Raw genomic sequence first — 25,390 nt, 5'->3', positions numbered from 1 at the left:
ATTGGTCCAAAGATTATTACTTCAGTTTTTGTTTTTATTCAAATTAAGAAAGTTTTGGCACATCCATGCATTGATTTCTTCTAAGCATTTACTCTTGAGTTGGTTCATAGTCACCTGGTGACATGGTGATGTAGAGCTGTGTGTCGTCTGCATAGTTATGGTAGCTGATGTTGTTTGTTATGATTTGAGCCAGATGGAGCATGTAGATATTGAAGAGGAAGAACCCAGGATGGATCCTTGGGGAACCCCACATGTGATTTTTGTCATCTCTGGTGTAAAGTTACCTACTGATACAAAACATTCCCTGTTCTTTAAGTAGGATTTAAACCAGTGGAGAGCTGTAGCAGAGAGGCCGACCCAGTTCTCCAGGCGTTCTAACAAAATGGAGTGATCGACAGTATAGAATGCTGCACTGAGGTCCAATAGAACCAGCCCTGTGGTTCTTCCACAGTCTGTATTTAAACATTTTTCAACCTAAAATGCAGTAAAAATGCAACAGCTGTAACATATAATACACCCAGCCGTATTATTCTATAGCTGCAGTTCTAAAACTAAGGTGAAGTAGAGATTTCTTCTTTGCATAAGAAGAGTTTCATCAGTAAGTATGCTGGTGAAGATTCTCAGTCAAATAAGTCATGGTCATTCCATTTCACTTCCCATCCAGAAAGCTTTCTCAATTCAAAATGTCTGGAGTGGTGTGGAGCTCCAAGCTTTAAAGTACTGCCCAACAAAGACATGCAAATTGAACCGAAGCAGGTCCACCCCGTCGTAATGGAGAGTCATTAAGTCGTTAATACTATAAATTGTCAGTAAGTATTTTGGGTTTGAAAAGATTAACAGTTTGAGATGGCTTTGTTTGTTCACTTTCACAAGATCCACACAAAAAGCATTTTAACATTTTAAGCATGCCTATTTAATGAACACTCTAAGCTGTTATGCTAGCATGTCATTTTATTCCTAAAAAAGTAGCGTTACTAATCAGATAAATTTGGCCTTTATTTAAAAATAATCCCAAAGGAAAAGAAAAATCTCTCATATAGCCAACTGTTCCCCTTTAAAGATCCTCATTCTTCTTCTCTGTATAGAAGATGCTCCCATCTGATTGTTTCCTCCAACTCAGCTTGAAGTTTTCTTTTTCTTCCTGGTTGACCAGCTTCTGCTTTAACTGAAAGACAATATTATATATATTTGTATTAAAAATGACATGCAGACTATTGAAAATCTCACAAGCAGCAAAAACCTTCCAGATTCTGCTCCAATTTAAAACTTCATCACATCATTTAATTTCCACTGGATTCAGATTTCAGAAAACAAACATTCAGTACATAGTTAGGTCCACGAGGCGAGCTTGGGTCACGAGGTAGATGATGGGCCGGCAGATCCGTTGGGGCTTGGCCAGGTCTTGTCCAGAAAACAGAAGCTGATAAAGTGAGCTACACAAACTGTTTCAGACTCTTCCCTCCGGCAGGAGGCTGCAGTCCATCAGGAACAAAACATCTCACCACAAAATCAGTTTCTTCTCATCTGGAACTAGCCTGAAGGCCTGGGTCCCCACAATGATACTTTCCCCCTACAAATAGTACTCATCTATCTGCACATGTAATTACAGTTCAACTTAATTTCATAACACATATAAACTTGGGATTTATTACACATTTATTAATTGCCGGTATATTTCATATGCCGCATTCTATATTTTGCCAACTGCGTGTATACAAGTTGCCTTCTCACCAAAGCAAATTTCTTGTACGTGTAAAATACTACTTTGGAATAAAGCTCATGTGAATTCTGATTCTGATTGTCACATTGTGGCTTTCAATCAACTGGCTCTGACTGATTGGAGCACTGCAGTAGATAAAGGCAGGAAAACAGGTGAATGAGATGACACTGGTTGACCTGCTGTAGGGGGAAGATCACAGATGCAGCAGATGATCTTAATTGCAGAGTGCAGGAGTGTAACAGGATCTTATCTCGCCAGCCAGGCCAGAACATGACACTGTGCTGTATTGTGATTTTCTTTAATTTTTATATAAATTTGGTTCCATTGAGTTTATTCATATGGTGCCAATTCACAACGCTCGTCATCTCAGAGCACAGAGTCTTCTCAAAAATGGCAATTAAATTCAATGATATGAATAGGTTCCAATTCAAATACAGTAATTCCAATTATTAAACAATGCAGTTAAGTTCCTCCCACAGTCCAAAAACATGACTTTTAGGTTAATTGGCCTCTCTAAATTCTCCTTAGGTGTGAGTGTGTGTGTGAGAATGGTTGTTAGTCCTGTTTTTCTCTGTGTTGCCCTGCGATAGACTGGTGACCTTTCCAGGGTGCACCCGCCACTCGCCCATTGGCATCTGGAGATATGCAGCAGCACCCCTCAGGACCCCACAAGGGATAGACGTGTTAGAAAATAGATGGATGGATGGCAGTTAAGTTCAGTTTTTACAATTAGTAAAAATGTTTTCTATCTAAGGAAACCCAGCAGACTGAAGGTTTTCATTGGGTACAGCTGAGAGACAAAATATCAGCCAAATTTCACAACATATTGCAACTACTCTTTTATTCCTTCCTCTGACTCTCCTCCCCTAAACCCAGGTCACAAAATCAATCCAATGTGAAGGTCCACACCCGGGGGGCCACAGCTGTAAAGCACTGATCCCCTCTGGTCCTGAAATTACTTTGTGGATCCATTAACAGTCTTTGGCTGGAGGATCCCAAACTACGAGAAGGGGATACGGTTGTGAAAGGTTGGTAATCAGGGCTCTGAAAGTAAAGGCTAAAATGTACCGGTAGCCAATGTAAAGAAATTAAACTGAGGTAATGTGCTGTCTGTTTCTTGGGTTAAAGGCTCTGCAGTAGTATTCGGTACTGACTGCAGACGGTGATATCTTTGTTTTTCAAACAGTTAGTCAAGAGAAGATTAAATAAAAGCATGAATAATCATCTCTAACTCAGCTTTTGACACCAAATTTCAAAGCCTAGAAATATTTCTTAGCCCGAAAGAAGCAGTTTTGGATTAATATACGAAAATGACACTCTAAGGACATGGCAGAATCACAAATGTTGCTGAGAGTTCTGAGGGTTGATTTAAGAGAGAAGGCCAATACACCCAGGAAATTGCTTAATTTGAATTATTTGGTTCTCGGGGCAGTGATGAGTGTTTCCGTCTTATGAAGCTAAATGCGGATTTCAGACTGAAGAAACTCATTGTTTACCTCCATCAATCAAGGACTCATTCGCCTCCTACGCAAGCCAATCAGCTTTAAACTGCTACTCCTCGAAGCCAATCGGTGTCCTGGATTTGTTTTAAAAGAACTTCAAATCCAGCTCAACTTCTACCCAGCAAGCAAGCAGTCGCTGTGCGATGTCGGATCTGGACTCTGATGACTGGATTCAAGATGATAACAACTTATTCTCAAATCCTCCTGCTTCTGGGAACGCATATAGCCGCGCATCCATCATCTCCGACCGCTGTATTCGCTCCAGCATATCTTAAACAGCGCTGACCTGGACTCGCTCTCTTAGCTGGCCTTCTTTTGCCTGTGGCATCTCATTCCGTCACCCAACCTCTGTTTTCTAGTGATGGTGAGATGAAGCCTCATGAGGCATTGAACCACTTGAGCCAACTGGTTCGAGAAAGGGTTTCATTTCTTGGAGCTTCATGTGCACACAACACCACCTACTGGCGAGGTGTATAATCACAGCCAGCTGTATCTTAACATGTGTGAAGCATTGATTTTTTGTCTATTATGGCTCTTGGGAATGACTTCACAAAAGGTGTAGGACGAAATAATTTGTCTACATGAATTATGTATACACATATGTGTATAATAAAATATTGTTTGAATGTATTCTCTGTGTGTAATTATTCTCAAAATAGTAGTGACATGTGATATGGCATGTTGTGTAATAATGTTGTTCTGTGAAAATGGCATGGGCTTAATCAGGCAGAGGACAGTGAAAGTGCTTGTGGAACTAGGGAGGGGGTAGTGAATAGGCTAATGCTTGTGTAACTTGGATGATTTCATGCATTATTATTGAGAAACAACAATTTCTCCACAGTTTTTGGTTTCAAACGATTTCTCTTTTTTGACACTACTTCTCCAGCCTTTGAAAAGACACGCTCACATGGCACAGATGATGCTGGGGTGCATAAATAAATAAGTGCAAGTTTGTACAGATTGGGGTACAGTGACCGATGATTAGCCCAGTACTCCAGGGGGTTCTCCAGCCTGCTTATGTTTGCCTCTGTCCTGAATCCAACGTCATCCACAATAGTGAAAGGCTGGCTATCCTTCACTATCATGGAGACTAGAGCTTCATCCAGCTCTTGTTTTCTGGTGGCTGGTTAAAAGGGAATAAATACAGTGTTGGTTACCTGTCTGTATTTGCACAACAAGCAAACATCAGCATCCAAAAATTGTGATAATGTGTTTTTAAAATAGTAATGCGCCAGTCATTGGCGCGGTTACTGGCGGAGGAGGAGGGGGGGGGGGGTTTAGGCGTCGGTGAAGTCACTTCTCGCTTCAAAGTATCCATGTATTTTTGCCTGTTTTTTCCCTGTCATTCCCTATATGTACGCGAGAAAGCAACAATAAAAAAACGCGTGTTAACGTCAAATAAACATGCGTAGCATATCGAGTTATTTATTTATTTATTTATTTTGGAATGTTGCCGAGGCGGTAGCGTGAGTTAGGCGAGGCGGCCGCCTGCTGTGGGGTTTCTAAAGCTGTCAAACCCACTGAGCTATATCTCAGTGGTCAAACCCCGCACCGAAATCTGAACCATTTCCCGAAGCAGTCACGTGGTACAGCCGGGCAGCGAGGCTTCGGACGTCATAGTTTTCGGCTCCTCCCCTAAATGAAGCAAGCTTCGATACGCGCTTCACGGAAACGCCCCCTCCATTACTCGACACACGCCTCGAAGCCTCGGCACATAACGTAACATCACTACTGTTTTCCATCATATCCGATTCCTAGCGCAGACGCCGTCTCAGCCCTGCTTCGGCTCTGGTCCCGCTCCGCTTCGTAGCGCGTTGGGGTATTTCTCGAGCTGATTCATGGCGCTCGCTCTCAGTCGAGGGCTCCGCGTCACCGTGGGACCTTCTCTGGTTTCGATCGGCTTTGCGAGGCCCACCTTCCCATATCATTCTGCCGCAACTTTCAGACGGATCTCCTCTCTCATCCCCGCTCCGAGCAGCTCAAGGTAATATGTATCCACTCATGTTTTCATTCATATTGCACGCGTTTTGCTCATTACGCTTCTGGATGTCCGTTTATTTAGGCAGAACGTATCCCATACAATCTAATGTTGTTGTCGTCATTTTCTTCTTCTTCTGGTTTTGGCAGTTGGCAACAGGCTTGTAGTAGCATTACTGCCACCTACTGGTTGGAGTATGGTTTGTGATGGACTCCATATATCTTCTCTTATTTCATAATTGTATCATTCTAATTTAACTCATTGTTCATATTTTCTACAGTAATTTCTTGCCCATGGTATGCTTTGATTTTAAGTGTAAATTAAGTTTTGTAGGCTTAAATCTTAACCTTGTTATCACTCTCCTCTTTTCTATTTATTTTCCCCTTCTGTGTTCTCTTACTACCTTTTGATATGGTAACGTTCTTCACGTCTCCCCTTTATCATCAACCTGCAGGCTGTACTAACAAATGTCTCAGCATTTTCAAACCTCTGACTCGTCATTCAAAGACTAACTATTGGCAATCCTTCCGCAAGCACCTTCAATGTCATTTATGTTCTGTTTAACCGGACAGTAGGGTTGAGTTGATACTTACCCCATTTTATTTCAGAAGTGCATTTTAAATCCAGTAATTAATACCAATTGTTAAAACCGCTGCAACTCTGGTGCAATTCGGCGTCCGTTTGGACCGGTCTGTACTGGATTCAGACTTTTATTTATGCTGCCTAGGCCACTTTTGTCACTCTTGTCATTTCAGTGGTCATTTCAAAGTTTTGCCAATCAATTACTTCAGGTGTTGTGAAATTATACATGTTAAAGTTATTTAATGCTTTTGTTTGTAGGTATTGTCGTGTTGGCTGTTGGGGAATGATTTGAGTATTGGCAATCTTTTAACAGCCATTTGCTCATGTTTTAGGGATTGACAATTTTCTTTTTTTCAGGTTCAAGAATTTATTTTAAGATGAACGTCCGGAGAGCATCACTGAGGGGGCTGTTGTCTGGTGATAGTATTTCAATTACGGAGTTTGTCTGCTGGCTGGTGAGGATAATTAAGCTAATAAACATTGAAGATCATCAGTTTTGTCAGAATGCAGTGCAGAATCTGAGTATTAAATTAATTTCAAACACCATGGAATGAGCTAAATAAGCTTAATCGATTCATGACAGCATTTAGTATGTGTTCAGCATTCTACGCATTCATGAGTTAAGCGAATATTATTTGATAATTATGTCTTAAGAAGTGTTGCCCGTCTTCATCCATTTATCTTATGGTCACTTTCCTCTCATAGATCTTCTTTCATTATTCCCAGTTGTCCTTTCTCAAATTAAACCTGTAAACCTGCAAATTGAGTTCTAGCTATGATTCTCAACCTAGTTTCATCATGGCTTCCTGCCTGCATTTAAGCTCTCGAATTCACATGATATCAGTCTCATTCCATATCAGTGTTTCCGTTAGCTGCCATCCTTGCTCGTTCAGCTCAGTCTCTCAGATGCATCATTGCCAGAGGCATGCTTTATTTCCAGGCAGCTCAAGTTAACTAATTTTGTTTCTTTCCTTCTTGAACAGGATACTCTGGTTGAGAGCTGCGTTCTGAACTTCTAGTCTGGTCTGCTTCTCGCCTGGATCAGAAATATATATTTCTATAATGTGTTCTGTCGTAGATATGTTTAAAGATTTTACGGATGCTGCCATCCGTAGGTTTTGGGGGAGTTCTATATAATTGTTGGTTCTCAGATTCCTGATCACTCCAACAAATGGGAATGGTCACCATCATGCCTCACATATCATTCTGGGCATCCATTCATTTTAGCTGCTCAATGCCCTCTAATTTTAAGTAATTCAACTACAAATACTGGTGGTGGTTCAAAACTCATTCATATTATTTGTAGACCTGTGTTCTTTCTATCATGCATTCCGTCACGTACCCTTACATGCATTCTTTTCGTATTTGTAATGCATTCTGTCATGCATTTCTTGTGTGTCTGGTCGTGTCTGGTCTTGCGTCATGTCATGCGTCCTTCATGCATTCTGTCATGCATCATGTTATGCATCCCGTTGCATCCTGTCATGTGTCCTGTCATTTGTCTTTCATCTCGTCATGATCACTCAGTTTCGCGTCTGTACCTGCGTTTGTTGCGTCTTTTCATGCATACCGATATGCTTGCTGTTATGCATCCCGTTGCATCCTGTCCTGTGTCCTGTCACTTGTCTTGCACCTCGTCATGATCACTCGGTGTCGCGTCTGGTCCTGCGTCTGGTCATGTGTTCTCTTATGCATAATGTCATGCATACCGTTGCATCCTGTCATGTGTCCCGTGACCTGTCTTGCATCTCGTCATGATCACTCATCTTGTCGCGTCTGGTCCTGCGTCTTGTCATACGTCCCTTCATGCATTCCATTATGCATTCTCCTATGCATCCTGTCATGCATCTATAATGTGTCCTGTCACCTGTCTTGCATCTCGTTATGATCACTCGTTTATTTATGTGCATCATCCGCAAGAAAGCATCAGCAAGTAACGCATCAGCAAGTAACGCATCAGCAAGTAACGCATCAACAAGTAACGCATCAGTAAGTAACGCATCAGCAAGTAACGCATCAGCAAGTAACTCATCATAAACATTCCATTCACCTTACATAACTTTGGTAAGCCTAGTGACAACGGCCTGTTTTGGTAAGTCTTTGTGGCAAAGGCCCTGTTTTGTTATCAATTCAAGTTCTCTGCTTTCTGGGCATACATGGGTCCTTTCATGCTCAATGGTCTATCGGCTTTAAGGTAATTCAATTTCAAATACTGATGGTTCAGAACTCACTCATATTATTTGCAGACCTGTTCTTCCTATCATGCACCCTGTCTCGTACCTTTCATGCATACGACAAGCATCCTGTTATGCATTTCGCTGCATCCTGTCATGTGTCCTGTCATTTGTCTTGCATCTCGTCATGATCAATCAGTGTCGCGTCTGGTCCTGTGTTTGTTGCGTCCTTTCATGCATATTGATATGCTTGCTGTTATGCATCCCGTTGCATCCTGTCCTGTGTCCTGTCACTTGTCTGGTGTAACCCAGGTTAAAATCCCTTGGTCCTTTTTTTTCCCAGTACCTGAACACACCACAAGACACACCCCTGTAGTCTAACCAATCATGAAGTTCAGGCACATTTTATAAGCTGAGGTGAGTTTCCCCAATCAGTAGTGAGGGGGAAGCCACCGGAGCAGCTGCACTTGGTATGTCTCTATACACAATACCTTTTATTCACTGATTTTTCCATCTTAAATGCTTGTTGATTCTAGTATGAGACTGTATTTGTAGTGTCTACTGCCGTGGGGTTAGAAACCATCCGGTTCCACGGTGTGTTGAATATCTGCGGGAATTGTTGAGTCTGTTGTTGTTCACTAGATAGCATGGCTATCTATTGTGCTGAAATGCTTTGTTTGCTCAATGCTAATAGCATTAGCATTTTCAATATAATTCTATAGGGCTGTGATGGCTGGTAGCATTAGCAATGCTAGTAGCATTTGTGTTCCATTTGCTCCTATTGAGTTTTATTTAATGAAAACGCAAACTTAATGTTTTGTTAAGTATTTAAGTTGTTGTTTATACATTGAATGACAAGAATATCAATTGTATTGAATGGAATGTTTTAGATATTCCTAATGTGTACACAGAATATAGACTATAATACTAGCTAGTAGATAAATTAAGAGAATAGTGGTTAATCCATGGGTCCTGGTTATTTAATACAGGCCAGGTGAGCCCAGCTGTGGGTCAATTGATGGCGAGCTACTACCTGGAACAGAACCTGCCCCTATACATCCTCATCCTGTGGGTCTGGTAGGAGGCTGCTGCAGCTTTGCTCAACCCCTCCATTTTCCTTTACACATCTGTCCAATTACTAAGACTTGGATAATGGACTGATTGCATCTCTCAAATAATTCTCTCTATTTAGATGCAATATTTTGAGTACTCCTGATTATGTTTTATTTTGTCAAATTCTGTGAACTACGGAGTCTATGGAACTGAATTATCTGACGTGCACTGTGAAAACTAACTTGTCTGCAGATTGTAAATATTTTGGATATTGTTTGTTTGTTGTTTGTTTCACATAATATATGGTACCAACACCAAATATAAGCATCTGCCTTTGTGTCATTATTTACTCTTTCAACACCTCCTTAAACCGAACCATTTATCTTCTGATACCCCACGTATATGTTACATAAAAGTGGCGAGCTAGCCAGGAGGTCTTGAAAAAGTAATTAATACACATATTGTTTTGTTTGAACACTCAGTCTCACCAATATCTTGACGATGAATATTTTTGAAACACTCGACGTTAAAATACCAAATGCAGTATTGGTGACAGAGTCCGAGGTAGCTGATGAAGCGAAAGGGTTTCTCGAGCAGTATGGTAACATAAATCGTACTATTACTGTTGATTCACCTGAATCAGAGTTTCACAATATGCTTGTTGTTGAGTTCGAGTCTGGCTTACCTTTAACTCTATTGAACCCACTTTTACCATATACACAAACTTCCGAGAGCGGTATCTTTTATCATATTAAGAATTTATCTCAAATATATGCTACAAATGTAGGGAGTTCTAAGACTGAGACATATTTAGCTGACTTAAAAAAGGTTGCTAAACTGACTGGACAAAACTATGCTGAAGTGCTGAATGAGATGATGGCCCAGATCGGCAAATCAATCTCAGAGGTGCATCCTGATGTTGAAGCTGATGTTGGTGTTAAGGTAGAACAGCCTTCAGTGAATACAACCAATCAGCCATTACATAAAAAGGCTGTTCCATCTTCATTGTTTGCCACTGCTTCCATAGCTCAACCAGAGGAGCGACGTGCTACCATCAATCTCACTGCTTCAGACCTCAACCCTCCTGAGTTACAAAGGTATGTGGTAGAACACATTGTCAAGTCGGAGGACACTGCTGTGCATCTGCGCTCTTCCCACAGACTACGTGTGTTTTCTGGAAAGGTGCCACGACCACAACATGAAGTGGACTATGATACATGGAGGTCCAGTGTGGATCTGGTTCTTAATGATCCTGCCATATCTGAAATCCAACGATCGCGACAAATCCTCGACAGTCTCCTGCCACCAGCTGCTGACATAGTGAAACATCTAAGTCCTGATATGTCTGCTAACATCTATATCCAACAGCTTGATTCTGCCTATGGGACGGTGCAGGACGGTGAGGAGTTGTATGCTAAATTTATGGATACACTTCAAGATGCTGGTGAAAAACCTGCAGAGATTACAAGTTGTTTTAAATCTTGCAGTAAAGAGGGGAGGTGCATCAAAAGCTGAAGTTAATAGACATCTTCTTAATCAGTTCTGCAGAGGATGCTGGGACAATGTCCTGATATCAGAACTTCAGCTCAAACAGAAAAAAGAAAAACCACCTTCTTTTGCTGAACTACTGCTGCTGTTAAGAACTGAAGAGGATCGCGAGGCTGCAAAGACACAAAGAATGAAACAGCATCTGGGAGGAGGCGGAGCCAGACCGAAAGTAACATCACAAGCCCAAATTGCATATGGAGAAGATGAAAAAAGAATATGGGAGACACTGACCACTGTTACTAAACAACTCACTGAGCAGGTGGCTGCAATACAGCGTCAATTGGCTGTCTTAACTGCAAACCAGTCTCAGGGACGACAGACTTATATTCCGAGACCCAACCCAGTTCCCAAGTCACGTGGAAAACAGACCATGGCAGCTGCTGTGAGTAATCCCTCTGCAAATCCAAAGCCAGGGTTCTGTTTCCGCTGTGGAGAAGATGGACACATCAAGCCACAATGTGAAAATCGCCCGAATCCAGAACTTGTCAGTGCCAAGAAAAAACAGTTCAGTGAAAGGAAACAAAAGTGGCAGAAGCGAAATCAACCAGCACCCGAACAGTTAAACTAGACAAAGTTCCTGTTGAGGGACAAACAGGAACTGCGCTGGACTCATCCTGTCCCGCAAATGTGAAGAAGCGTGTTCAGTGTGGAAACTACCAGCAGTCCCAACGAGAGGCTACAGTCTATCTCCCAAAGGGCCTGGTGGGGTCAAGATGCACCGCTGAAGTTGCTGTCGCTGGTCACACTTGTCAGTGCTTGCTTGATACCGGTTCGCAAGTGACTACTGTATCTGTCTCTTTTTACAATGAACATTTACAAGATCAACAAATAAACCCTCTACATAATCTATTAGACATCGAAGGTGCTGCAGGCCAGTCAGTTCCTTACCTTGGTTATGTGGAAATGGTAGTGAAATTTCCAAAAGACTTTATGGGCAATGAGATTGATGTTTCAACCTTGGCTTTAGTTGTTCCTGATGTTCGCCCCGAAGCTCCATCCACAGTTCTAATTGGGATGAATACGCTTGAACCTCTCTATGAGCAATACCTGCAGAGCAACTTCCCAACATTCCAACCTAGCTCGCAAGGTTACAGAGCCGTGTTAAAGACCCTCCAGTTGTCACACCAGCAGAAAGACATTGGCCATGTTGGAGTAGTGAGACTCCTCAGCAAAGTCCCAGTGCGTGTTCCGGCCGGCCGCACACTTATCATCGAGGGCTCTGCTAAAGTCACCTCTCCCAGCTTCAGCCAATCTGTCCTCGTCCAGCATCCTGCGTCCATCCTGCCTGGTGGTATTTGTGTTAGCAACTGTCTTTTCACTCTTTCGGCTCTTGCACCTTACAAAGTCCCAGTGGTTGTAACAAATGAGTCGGAGCAGGACCACTACATTCCACCACTGAGTGTCATCGCCGAGCTCTGTACATACCACTGTGTTCTTTCACAGCATCAGGTGAAAAGTCATTCATCAAAACTTGCACTTACCTCTCTCAACTTTGATTTTGGTGACTCTCCCATACCATCGGAGTGGAAAGAGCGAATCATAAGGAGATTAAGTGACATGTCAGAAGTTTTCTCACATCATGACCTTGACTTTGGATGCACGAACAAGGTAAAGCATCACATCACGCTCCATGATGAAACTCCGTTCAAACACCGTGCTAGACCAATCCATCCCAACGACCTTGACGCCGTTCAGAGACATCTGAGTGAGCTTCTGGAGGCTGGTGTCATCCGTGAGTCCACATCACCCTTCTCTTCTCCTATTGTCGTGGTACGGAAGAAGAATGGGGATGTCCGATTGTGCATTGACTATAGGAAGCTTAATCTCCAGACCATCAAAGACGCTTATGCTCTTCCAAATTTAGAAGAATCCTTTACAGCACTCACCGGTTCAAAATGGTTTTCAGTCCTGGACTTGAAGTCAGGCTATTACCAGATTGAAATGCACGAAACAGATAAGCCCAAGACTGCTTTTGTGACACCCCTGGGGTTCTGGGAATTCAACAGGATGCCCCAGGGGGTCACTAATGCTCCCAGTACATTCCAGCGGTTGATGGAGCGATGCATGGGTGACCTCCATCTTCGTGAAGTATTGGTGTTTTTGGATGATTTAATAATATTCTCCAATACCCTTGAAGAACATGAGAGGAGACTGATGCGAGTGCTAAATCGTTTGAAAGAATATGGATTAAAACTGTCACCAGAAAAGTGTAAGTTTTTCCAAACTTCGGTTCGCTACTTGGGTCATATTGTGTCAGAGAAAGGAGTAGAAACAGATCCCGAAAAGATAAACACCATCAAATCCTGGCCAATCCCCACCAACTTAAAGGAACTACGCTCTTTTCTGGGATTTGCGGGTTATTACCGCCGTTTCATCAAAGACTATTCCACCATTGCCAAACCTCTGAACGACCTCACGCGTGGGTACGTACCTGCACGAAGGTCTAGAACCAAGCCAGCCAACGCTCAACATCAAAGTCCAAATCAGCCTTTTGGAGAACGTTGGAGTTCCAGTTGCCAAGTTGCTTTCACTACACTGATTGAGAAACTAACTACAGCACCAGTCCTTGGGTTTGCAGATCCATCCAAACCATACATACTTCATACCGACGCTAGTACGACAGGACTAGGAGCTGCACTCTATCAGGAACAGGAAGGAAAGCTGAGAGTGATTGCTTATGCAAGCAGAGGCTTGTCGCAGAGTGAAAGCCGCTACCCAGCCCACAAACTGGAATTTTTGGCATTAAAATGGAGTGTTACCGACAAGTTCCAGGATTACCTGTATGGAGCCACATTTACCGTTGTGACAGACAGCAATCCCTTGACCTACATACTCACCTCTGCCAAGTTGGATGCTACTGGTCACCGCTGGTTAGCTGCACTCTCTACATACTCTTTTAAGCTTCTATACCGGGCTGGAAAACAAAATATAGACGCAGACGCACTCTCCCGACGTCCTCACCAGTGTCTTGATGAATCACCTAAAGATCATGAGCTCATACAACAGTTCCTGGAAAATCATCTTGCCAATTCAAACCTGATCTCTCCAGAAATTGTTGATGCCATCTGTCAAGGTTGTCGCATCCGAGCTGCTCAGCCGGAGGGCATTACGCTGGTTGAGTCCCTCTCACTCACAGCAAAGGCAGTCCCTGACAGCTACATCACTGAAGAGGATCAGTTATCTCCAACCCTATCTCATCTCAAAATCAAGGAGGAACAGAGGGCTGACGCAACCATCCGAGAACTGGTTCATCAGATGGAGACAGGAGAAAAGATCCCTCCAATGGCAAGAACAGAACTGCCTGAATTACCTCTCTTGTTGAGGGAGTGGACAAGATTGGAGCTGATTGATGGAGTCCTATATAGGAAACGTCAAGAAAATGAAGAGGTAACTTACCAACTTGTTCTTCCAGAGTGTCTTCGTCCAGATGTGCTAAAGAGTCTCCATGATGAAATGGGCCACATGGGGATTGAACGCACTTTAGACCTTGTTCGCACAAGATTTTTCTGGCCCAAGATGGCTAAGGACGTTGAGCACAAGATTAAAACGTGTGGTCGTTGTGTGCGCCGGAAAGCTCTTCCTGAACGAGCTGCTCCATTGCTCAACATCAAAACATCTCGTCCTCTTGAATTAATCTGCATGGATTTCCTGAGTCTTGAACCAGACACAAGCAACACCCGTGATATCCTTGTTTTGACCGATCATTTCACAAAGTTCGCTGTGCCCATTCCAACGGCAAACCAAAAAGCTAGAACTGTAGCCAAATGTTTATGGGACAACTTCATTGTTTGTTATGGAATTCCGGAACGGTTGCATTCCGATCAAGGTCAAGATTTTGAGTCAAAACTGATCAAAGAGTTGTGTGAAGTTGCTGGTATTCAAAAGTGTCGGACGACGCCATACCACCCAAGAGGAAATCCGGTGGAGAGATTTAATCGTACGTTGCTGGGAATGCTGGGTACGTTGGAAGACAAACAAAAATCAAAATGGAAAGACTTTGTGAAGCCTCTAGTACATGCATATAACTGCACAAAAAACGAAGTAACTGGTTTCACTCCTTATGAACTAATGTTTGGCAGAACACCACGTCTTCCTGTAGATCTGGCATTTGGACTACCTCTGCGGGAGCCACAATACCAGACTCATTCTCAGTACGTGCAAGGGCTTAAATTACGCCTGGAAGAAAGTTTCAAGATCGCTTCCAAGAATGCTCTAAAAGCAGCTGAGCGGAACAAAACACGGTTTGACAAGAGGGTCATTTCATCCGCTTTGGAAGCGGGAGACCGAGTGCTTGTGAGAAATGTACGTCTCCGAGGAAAACACAAGCTCTCAGATAAGTGGGAACGGGACATCTATGTTGTGGTCAGAAGGGCTGGTGAACTCCCAGTTTACACTGTAAAGCCTGAGAATAGAGATGGACCACTGCGTACATTACATAGAGATCTCCTCCTGCCATGTAGTTTTCTACCAGCAGCTGAGAATGTTCCATCGCCAGAGCATGCCCATGCTGTCAAGCCAAGAACCCGTCAGCAAAACCAAAAATCAGACAACTTGATCGACTCACCTCCTAGTGATGATCAAATTGAAGATATGGAGCCACTTACCTTTGGTCCATCCGTATCTCGATTCACTGTGGAAAGATACTGCAGAGAACCGAATGCCGTTCTTCCCAGTGATGTTGCTGACTGTAGTTCTTCTATACCACCTACTGTTCGTCCTCCAGCTCCTGTTGAGTCGTCTCTGTTGGAACCCAGCAGTGAGCAGTCTGAGTTCTGTGAAGAAGAGGAAGCTGTGGAAGAGGACAATGTTGTAGAACACTCAACTGAGACGTTATCTGAACCTGAAGAGACATTTACCGAAGTCCGGTTAAATGAAGATCCTCCTGAAGAATCCAGTCTATTGCCTGCTGTTCCTGTTGAGCCTTCAGTTAACAATGACGTAGGTGACTTGACTTTTAGACGTTCAACACGGCAGAGAGCACCGCCAGAGCGATTACAATACTCAACTTTAGGTAATCCTCTAATCTCGGTAGTTCAGTCTTTGCTCCATAGCCTGTCCAATGCTTTAAATATTTCATCTGCGTCTGACACCGTTTCGCCGGTTCATGTCATCTAGTGCTCTAACATGCAACGGGACGTGCATGGGTTTAAAGGGGGGAGGGTGTAACCCAGGTTAAAATCCCTTGGTCCTTTTTTTTCCCAGTACCTGAACACACCACAAGACACACCCCTGTAGTCTAACCAATCATGAAGTTCAGGCACATTTTATAAGCTGAGGTGAGTTTCCCCAATCAGTAGTGAGGGGGAAGCCACCGGAGCAGCTGCACTTGGTATGTCTCTATACACAATACCTTTTATTCACTGATTTTTCCATCTTAAATGCTTGTTGATTCTAGTATGAGACTGTATTTGTAGTGTCTACTGCCGTGGGGTTAGAAACCATCCGGTTCCACGGTGTGTTGAATATCTGCGGGAATTGGTGAGTCTGTTGTTGTTCACTAGATAGCATGGCTATCTATTGTGCTGAAATGCTTTGTTTGCTCAATGCTAATAGCATTAGCATTTTCAATATAATTCTATAGGGCTGTGATGGCTGGTAGCATTAGCAATGCTAGTAGCATTTGTGTTCCATTTGCTCCTATTGAGTTTTATTTAATGAAAACGCAAACTTAATGTTTTGTTAAGTATTTAAGTTGTTGTTTATACATTGAATGACAAGAATATCAATTGTATTGAATGGAATGTTTTAGATATTCCTAATGTGTACACAGAATATAGACTATAATACTAGCTAGTAGATAAATTAAGAGAATAGTGGTTAATCCATGGGTCCTGGTTATTTAATACAGGCCAGGTGAGCCCAGCTGTGGGTCAATTGATGGCGAGCTACTACCTGGAACAGAACCTGCCCCTATACATCCTCATCCTGTGGGTCTGGTAGGAGGCTGCTGCAGCTTTGCTCAACCCCTCCATTTTCCTTTACACATCTGTCCAATTACTAAGACTTGGATAATGGACTGATTGCATCTCTCAAATAATTCTCTCTATTTAGATGCAATATTTTGAGTACTCCTGATTATGTTTTATTTTGTCAAATTCTGTGAACTACGGAGTCTATGGAACTGAATTATCTGACGTGCACTGTGAAAACTAACTTGTCTGCAGATTGTAAATATTTTGGATATTGTTTGTTTGTTGTTTGTTTCACATAATATATGGTACCAACACCAAATATAAGCATCTGCCTTTGTGTCATTATTTACTCTTTCAACACCTCCTTAAACCGAACCATTTATCTTCTGATACCCCACGTATATGTTACACTTGCACCTCGTCATGATCACTCGGTGTCGCATCTGGTCCTGCGTCTTGTCATGTGTTGTCTTATGCATAGCGTCATGCATACCATTGCATCCTGTCATGTGTCCCATGACCTGTCTTGCATCTCGTCATGATCACTCATCTTGTCGCGTCTGGTCCTGCGTCTTGTCATACGTCCCTTCATGCATTCCATTATGCATTCTCCTATGCATCTTGTCATGCATCTATAATGTGTCCTGTCACCTGTCTTGCATCTCGTCATGATCACTCGTTTATTTATGTGCATCATCCGCAAGAAAGCATCAGCAAGTAACGCATCAGCAAGTACCGCATCAGCAAGTAACGCATCAGCAAGTAACGCATCATAAACATTCCATTCACCTCACATAACTTTGGTAAGCCTAGTGACAACGGCCTGTTTTGGTAAGTCTTTGTGGCAAAGGCCCTGTTTTGTTATTAATTCAAGTTCTCTGCTTTCTGGGCATACATGGGTCCTTTCATGCTCAATGGTCTATCGGCTTTAAGGTAATTCAATTTCAAATACTGATGGTTCAAAACTCACTCATATTATTTGCAGACCTGTTCTTCCTATCATGCACCCTGTCTCGTACTTTTCATGCATACGACAAGCATCCTGTTATGCATTTTGTTGCATCCTGTCATGTGTCCTGTCACCTCTCGCATCTCGTCATGATCACTCATTTATCTATGTGCATCATCCGCAAGAAAGCATCCGCAAGAAAGCATCATAAACATTCCATTCATCTCACAGAACTTTGTTAAGTCTTTGTGGCAACGGCCCTGTTTTGGTAAGTCTTCGTGGCAACGGCCCTGTTTTGTTATCAATTCAAGTTCTCTGCTTTCTGGGCACACATTGGTCCTTTCATGCTCAATGCTCTATCAGCTTTAAGGTAATTCAACTTCAAATACTGGTGGTGGTTCAAAACTCACTCATTATTTGCAGACTTGTTCTTCCTATCATGCACCCTGTCACATACCTTTCATGCATACCGACAGGCATCCTGTTATGCATTTCCTTGCATCCTGTCATGTGTCCTGTCACCTGTCTCGGATCTCTTCATGATCACTCATTTATCTATGTGCATCATCCGCAAAGAAGCATCCGCAAGAAATCATTCATCAAGCATCCCTGATAAATTCACCTTTTACCTTATCATTCACCTAATTATCTCCCATTCATCTTTCTGCACTTTGAGTAAGCCTTCACTGCAATGGCCTGAATGTGAATGTTTCCTGCCGAGGTCTGAGCGCCAAAGTCTTAAAATATTGTATCAATAAATTCTTCTAATTGTCTCTTCTTTCCGTGTGAGTTTTTCAGATTAAAATCAGAGTTGACCTGCAAGCAGTGTTCCCTCTAAGCTGCGCACATGCTAAGCTGAGTTCAGAGCAAACTTCTATTTTTTTTTCTTCTACTTACCTTCTTCCTATGATTACTGATTCTGAGCCGACGTGACATGTGAATTTCTCCAATGTGAGATCAATAAAGCCTATCTTAAACAACAAATGTATGCTGCGCAATAAATAAAATCCGAGCTGAACTGTAAACAAAATAATATGTTTATTTTGTACCATTTAGCAATTCTGGTGAGATGGTGTTCCACACTCCCGCTCTGTGAGCGGCAGGTGCTGATTGGAGTGCACCGTTGATTGATGGGTGAAGCAGACGACTATATAGCTAGGCATGTTGCGATGTGCTTCTCTGTTCAGCCAATGATATGATGCGGTTCATGCCTATACAGTGAGTCCAAGAAGTATTTGATCCCTTGCTGATTTTTTTCGTTTGCCCACTAATAAAGATGTGATCATTCTGCACATTTAATGGTAGATGTATTCTAACATGGAGAGACAGAATATCACAAAGAAAATCCTGAAAAAAATCTAAGGAATATATATTAATTAATTTGTATTTCATTGAGGGTAATAAGTATTGGATCCCTCAGTATGCATTAGGAGTTCTGCCTTTCACAGAGCAGTTAGACACTCCCAATCAGCTTGTTACCTGAACTGAAGCCACCTGTTCTCACTACTCACTTGTGTGAAAAACACCTGTTCACAGAATCAGACAATCTGACAGATTTCAAGTCTCCAACATGGGTAAGACCAAAGAGCTGTCTCAGGACCTCAGAGTCAGAATTGTTGACCTCCACAAACCTGAAATGAGCTACAAAAAGATTAGCAAGGTGTTGGATGTGAAAGTAACAACTATTGGTGCAATTGTTAGAAAATTTAAAGAGTATAACATGACCATCAACAGACTTCGGCCTGGTGCTCCAAAGAAGGTTTCACCTCGTGGGGTAACAATGCTCCTAAGAACGGTCAGAAATAATCCTGCAACCACTCGTCAGGAGTTGGTAAATGACCTGAAGGCAGCTGGGACCACAGTGTACAAGGAAACAATTGGCAACACTTTGAGCAACAATGGACTAACATCCTGCAGTCCCCGAAAGGTACCCCTGCTCAAGAAGGCACATGTGGAGGCGCGCCTTAAGTATGCCAATGATCACCTGAAAGATGAACCAAGTTATTGGGAGAAGGTTCTGTGGTCAGACGAGACCAAAATTGAACTTTTTGGCCTCAACTCTATCCGCCATGTGTGGAGGAAGAAAAATGCTGCCTATGACCCCAAGAACACTGTGCCCACTGTCAAGCATGGAGGTGGAGGCATAATGTTTTGGGGGTGTTTCTCTGCCAAGGGTACAGGGCTACTTCACCGCATCACTGGGAAGATGGATGGAGGCATGTACCGTACAATCCTGAGGGACAACCTCCTCCCCTCTGCCAGGAAGCTGAAAATGGGACGTGGTTGGGTCTTCCAACATGACAACGACCCGAAACACACAGCAAAGGCAACAAAGGATTGGCTCAAGAAACATCACATGAAGGTCATGGAGTGGCCCAGCCAGTCTCCGGACCTCAATCCGATTGAGAATCTATGGAGGGAGCTGAAGGTCAGAGTTGCCAAGCGACAGCCCACCAACCTTCCTGATTTAGAGAGGATCTGCAAAGAAGAGTGGGCCAAAATTCCCCTTGGTGTGTGTGCTAAACTTGTGGTTAACTACTACAAACGTCTCACTGCTGTACTTGCTAACAAAGGCTTTGCCACTAAGTATTGACTGTGTTTGGCTAGAGGGATCAAATACTTATTTCCCTCAATGAAATACAAATTAATTAATATATATTCCTTAGATTTTTTTTTCAGGATTTTCTTTGTGATATTCTGTCTCTCCATGTTAGAATACATGTACCATTAAACGTGCAGAATGATCACATCTTTATTAGTGGGCAAACGAAGAAAATCAGCAAGGGATCAAATACTTCTTGGACTCAATGTACCTATGCAGCCAATCACTGTCATTAGCAGAACTTTACACGTATGTGCCAATTTTTTGCTAACTGTAGAACGAGAGGTGAAACTGGGTGAGATTTTTCTCTTTTTCAAGTGAGAAAAGGCTGCGCTGGGAAGTATGCTGCAAAGCTAAAGTTGCAAATGAGTTTTCAGAGGGAAAGGTGTGGACTGAGTGGAAGTTGGACTACCTTAAATGTCACATTCACCATAAAACCCAGTGCAAACCCAGATGCAAGATGGGAATGGACATCAGTACATTATTGCAGGAGAGCTCGAAAGTTAGAGAAAAAAGGAATAAGTTGTCACACAAAAAATAAATCTGACCTTGAGCAAGTTAAACTTCTCATTGATGACATTCTACTCGCCATCAAAATAAATGCAACAATGCTATCGGTGCAGCAAATCCATGATCACATGACAAAGTATGCGAGTGTACCAGAAAGCTGGCGAAGCAAAAATTCCTTTGAATTTGTGAACTCGACCAATATGAGAATAAAATAAAAGTGCAGAATAAAACTATGCACAGTGTTAAAAATGCACCCTGGCATACTCTGATAATAGATGAGAGCACAGACATAACGGTGCACAAAATGCTAGTCTTGTATATTAAATACAGGGAGGAAAATTATGTCCACTATAAAACTGTTTGGTGACATCATCCAGCTAACAGCATGCACTGCTGCTGATATTGTGCAGGCTATCACCCAGTTCTACTCCAACCACGGAATGGACTTGCAGAAGATGGTGATGCTGACATCTGATGGTGCCTCAGTAATGATGGGACAGCACAATGGAGTTGCAGCATTATTAAAAAGACGAATACCACCCCTAACCGAACAACATTGTGTGGCCCATAGAGAGGAACTGGGCATTGATGATGCTTGGAGAGATGTGCCTTTGATGTGAGATGTGGAAACTCTTCTTAGAACTGTATATTCCACTTTCTCTCGGTCCACTGTGAAATGGGGCAAAGAGCTGAGTGATTTAATGTAACTGTGATGGAAGGACGCTGCTTAGCAAGAGCAAAGATTGAGAAGTTGCATTCCCAACACTTGAAGGATAAGAAAGATGTGCAGTGGAGTGATTGTGTCAAAGAGCTGATGAGGACATCATCAGCTGATGATATAAAGTCTACAACCACTGGAGAAGTGAGAAGGACAGACGATAAAAATAAGGAGAACTTGAAATTTCAGTTCAGATTCTTCTGTATTCTAGTGTTAATAAGACTTTTTATTTGTGGATATTAATCATCAAATGTTAATAAGTTAAGAGTTGTAGAAATGCTGGCATAAAACTGGGATAATATCACAGAATCTTACTTCCTCTTCTATTCTACCTCAGTTTTTGAAAAGCAACTATACCTTCCTTATTCTATTAGCACATGCCTGAGGACTAGAGAGAGATTTACAGTACCGCATGCTTGTGCTAAATGTCATTCCACAAAATGTAAATATTTTAATGGCAATAAAATTTGAACTTTGAAAGATGTACATGTCTCTCAGTTCTTCCTTAGCAGGACTCCTACTCTGACATGAGATATACTATACAGCTCATAAAAAAAGGTTTTGTCTTTTTCAGATAATCGTGATAAATCAGTTGTATCTAAACTAAGTAATCTAAAACAAACAATTGCTTTAATTTGATTATTTCAAGCCATGTACCAATAACTTGTTATAATCTTATAAACTCAGGTTTTTGACAGACATAACATTGACATAGCCTCAGTGCACGTGCGATGTTGTTCACAGAGGTCAAGTGAATGCTCAGGGAGTTTGTGTTTGCTCAGACACATGGAAAATTAGGGGAACTTTGCCTGTAAGTAGTTATCCCAGGGCCACTATTTAATATCATTAACACAGTTTATCCAGGAGGAAAGCTTAAAAACTAAAAATATTCAGCTGTTTCAAATGGACAATAGAGCTGAAAGTCATCTGCATAAAAATGATATGTGGACTGTAAGGCTTTTAAGAGGAAAACATCTCATGCTCCAAGTTTTCTCTGCTGTGTGGTTCTTTAGAATAATACAAGGTTTAACTCTTTATGGCATTTAGGCAAGAGAAAATGTTGGAAATAAAAGAGGATTTACCTGTTTCAGGATCTCTTCTTGTATAGTGGGATCATTAAGATCCAGAGAAGAGCTGCTCATCAGCTTCAGTTTCACCACGTGCTTCATACCTTTGGAAACACAAACTGATTCAGTTACATAGCTGTTGGTTACATTTCAATGGCTGTTTTGGTGCTACGCTCTGAAAAAAGGATATCAGAATGATCACTTTTGAAAAGCCTCTGCAGATAAATTTGTTGGTAGCTTTCCACAACAAAATACACTTCTGTCCCTGAAATAACTTAAAAGTAAAGCTTAATGCTACGCCTTCTTGTTATTTCCTATTTAACATCAAATCAGACTTTGAACTGATTATTAATTTAGTTCCATATGCTTTATGGATAAACAAATAGCATTGGCTTGAGAAATAGTAGAGCTTATTTTGGTTTCACATGACTTTTTTCAGCAATCGTTGGCAGCAAGTGATCACTGTGCTTCACAATAAGATGGTATCTCTACTGCTGCTGACTGAATTGCCATTGCCTTCTTCACCACCATTGTAAAAGCCTACCTTAAAATCCATCTATTTCATCTATTCAAAGTTACTAACTGACCATTATGCATAGGCTATAATCATATGACAACAAATCTTAATTTCTTAATCTCAATGGGATTTTACCAGGTTAAATTAAATACAATAATATAACAATGATTTAAATATGTATTCAATTTAGTAGTGGAGACTAAATATGAATTCCTAGACAATTTAGCATTAAATATTTTTCCATACACTCTTTGTTAACCGTATTTCAAACTATTTCAATACATTAAAACCTTTGTTTTATTGAGTCTGTTTCAACTTCCTTGGCTCCTCACAATGAGGCTTACCTCCTTATTAAACTATTATCGGGCAGAATAAGCTGTTAGTGTTTTTACTGTTCACCACTAGTGTTATATCTTACCTGTTCCGTTATGGAAAAAAACGTCAATTTAGTACATTTTGCTGCAGCCACAGCCTATAGCCTCTCCCTCTCTGTTCCTTCATTCTTTTATATTTTCTCGCTTCATTGTATATAGTCTACAAGAGGTCCAACATGCAACTTGCTGCAGATCTCTCCGGACTGCTTTTGACACATTTCCAAAGTGCAGATGTGTTAGATAGCTATCCTCTCTGCAATCTCTGCTCTGTCTAAAGGTGGGGTTTGCAGGACGAGGTAGCTGCAGCTGTTTGTGAAACTGACTACAGCGCTTGGGAAAGGGACTTGGCACCTTCAAATAACTGGAGAATGATAGGAGCCTTCATATGAAGTCACCAATACCACAGAAAACCATGTAAGAAATTAAATTGAAAATAAATTGCTAGAGCAGGGTTTTTGCCATGACAGAGACAGCCTCAGATGAAAGGAGGGTGTGTGTCTATCTTTACCCTATCAGAGCTGCGATATGTGGGAGTTTCGTGAGTGAGTTGCATGACTGCATTAAATATTCCTCCAACACTGACTCACTTACTGAGAACGAGGTAATCATGTTTGGGAGGATGCAAATTATTATATTTTTAATGGAATCAGGTTTATCAGAATCCCATAAAGTCATTACTGCTGAGAGCTAAGGGAATGGATGGATCAACAGAGCTGTGACTCTGAGTAAGTTTGGTAACTGTACTAAAGAGAAATATAGGATTATTTTTATTCTCCTCTATTAATGATGAAACATATGCTGCTCTAACTCTGCAAAGGGTCTTTTTTTTCAAAAGTGGACAGTTTTTCCAGATTAGGTAGGATTCCCCATGGTGTGTAGAAGGCCATTTTCCTCCAGTTTCCCAACATTGTGCGTCAAGGAATGCAGCTCTGAATTAAACAAGGGAGCCAGCTTCCTGTGAATAATCACCTTCTTATTAAGGGAGCTACATTGTCTAATGCAAAGCGCAATGAGGAAGTCACACCGTTAACAAAGGCGTCTATTTGTGAATGGGAAGAAACAGCATTGCTGCTATCTGCAGGGTATTTCTGCAATACTGAGGATATTAAAAGGGGGACAGGACTTTGATACAGCATTATCCGATAAAGATCTACTGTAATAGAACCCTCTTTTGGGTGTGGAGAACTCAGTAAAATTAAACTCAAAGGTTGTTAAAATGGTCAGATAGGAAAGGGTTGTGAGGACACAATACCATATGTTAGCACAAGGTCTAAAGTATGAAGCCAAGAGTCCATCGGATTATGCACATTTTGAGTAAAACCAATTGAATATAGGATAGTTTTAAAGGCTACACTAAGATTACCACATTCAGTGTCAACATAAATGTTAAAGTCCCTCACTAAAATAACCTTGTCAATGTTTAACACCAAATCAGAAAAGAAGTCTGACAACCGATCTAAAATTTGCGAGTAAGGGCCTGGTGGACGATACAAAACAATAAAGAGAAGAGGTTTTATTGCTTTGCAGTATGGATGAGGGAAACTGAGGGTTAAATGTTCAAAAGAACTATAGCTATTAATTGTTCTGGGCGTAATAAATAAATCAGACTGAAAGAATTGTTGCTGGGGACATTAATCATGCCAAAATGAAGAGAATTCTCCCATTTCCATCAGCATGCAAACTCAAATACTCTAGTCCTCATGCGGTCGCACCCTGCCCACCCTCCACCGTGCTTCCCCTCTCAGGACCAAGATGAAATTGTAACTCACCTGCCCCACTCATTCCTCCCTGACAGACCTTCATCGTCCCCCAACTCTCTGCTGCCCCGGCCTAAGCACCCAATCCCTTATTCCTGACAACTGGCATCTCTTCCTCAATAAACCCTTAAAAACTGTGTTGATCTCCTGAGTGTGTTCTGCACGTGGACCAAATCAATTGGTAAAACCATGACAAGGACAAAATCCATTGATATTTCCAAAACGTATCATAGACCAGATGCATGTAATGAGGCATCACAGACTATCACAGACTAAAAGGCTGTTCTTTTACCTTGTCAACACAAACTTTCTCAACGCACTGGATAATTACTTTGGTTAGTTTGAAACTCTCAACAAAATGTTTATGAGAAAATCCACACCTAAACTAATAGGAACTCTGACTTAAGACAGCTGATGTGAACACTGA

General features: G+C 41.8%; 1 protein-coding gene and 1 long non-coding RNA gene across 2 annotated transcripts; one reads left to right on the top strand and one right to left on the bottom strand.

The window, feature by feature from the left end:
- Positions 1-923: 923 nt before the first annotated feature.
- On the bottom strand, positions 924-25,023 carry LOC118564532. Its single transcript, XM_036142913.1, has 3 exons — positions 24,976-25,023; positions 22,331-22,419; positions 924-1,165 (listed from the first exon to the last, which is right to left on the bottom strand). Exons 1-3 carry the CDS (start codon positions 25,007-25,009, stop codon positions 1,055-1,057), a joined length of 234 nt encoding a protein of 77 aa, XP_035998806.1. The 5' UTR covers positions 25,010-25,023; the 3' UTR covers positions 924-1,054.
- On the top strand, positions 15,353-16,872 carry LOC118564534. Its single transcript, XR_004931910.1, has 3 exons — positions 15,353-15,886; positions 15,972-16,035; positions 16,406-16,872. It is a non-coding gene; the product is annotated as an uncharacterized LOC118564534 (long non-coding RNA).
- Positions 25,024-25,390: the final 367 nt, after the last annotated feature.

This window comes from Fundulus heteroclitus, chromosome 1, assembly GCF_011125445.2.
Source record: "Fundulus heteroclitus isolate FHET01 chromosome 1, MU-UCD_Fhet_4.1, whole genome shotgun sequence".
In the NCBI taxonomy this organism is placed as follows: domain Eukaryota; kingdom Metazoa; phylum Chordata; class Actinopteri; order Cyprinodontiformes; family Fundulidae; genus Fundulus; species Fundulus heteroclitus.
Note: the sequence above shows the minus strand (reverse complement) of the source record. Positions and strands in the feature narration are given on the sequence as shown.

Bases quoted from the DNA above. Each gene is read 5' to 3' on its own strand.
- LOC118564532 (XM_036142913.1), bottom strand. From the start codon at position 25,009: ATGAAGGTCTGTCAGGGAGGAATGAGTGGGGCAG. The intron at 22,420-24,975 runs GTGAGTTACAAT...GTGTTTCCAAAG, and splicing joins GGGAGGAATGAGTGGGGCAG to GTATGAAGCACGTGGTGAAA. The intron at 1,166-22,330 runs GTAAATCCTCTT...ATTGTCTTTCAG, and splicing joins AAGAAGAGATCCTGAAACAG to TTAAAGCAGAAGCTGGTCAA.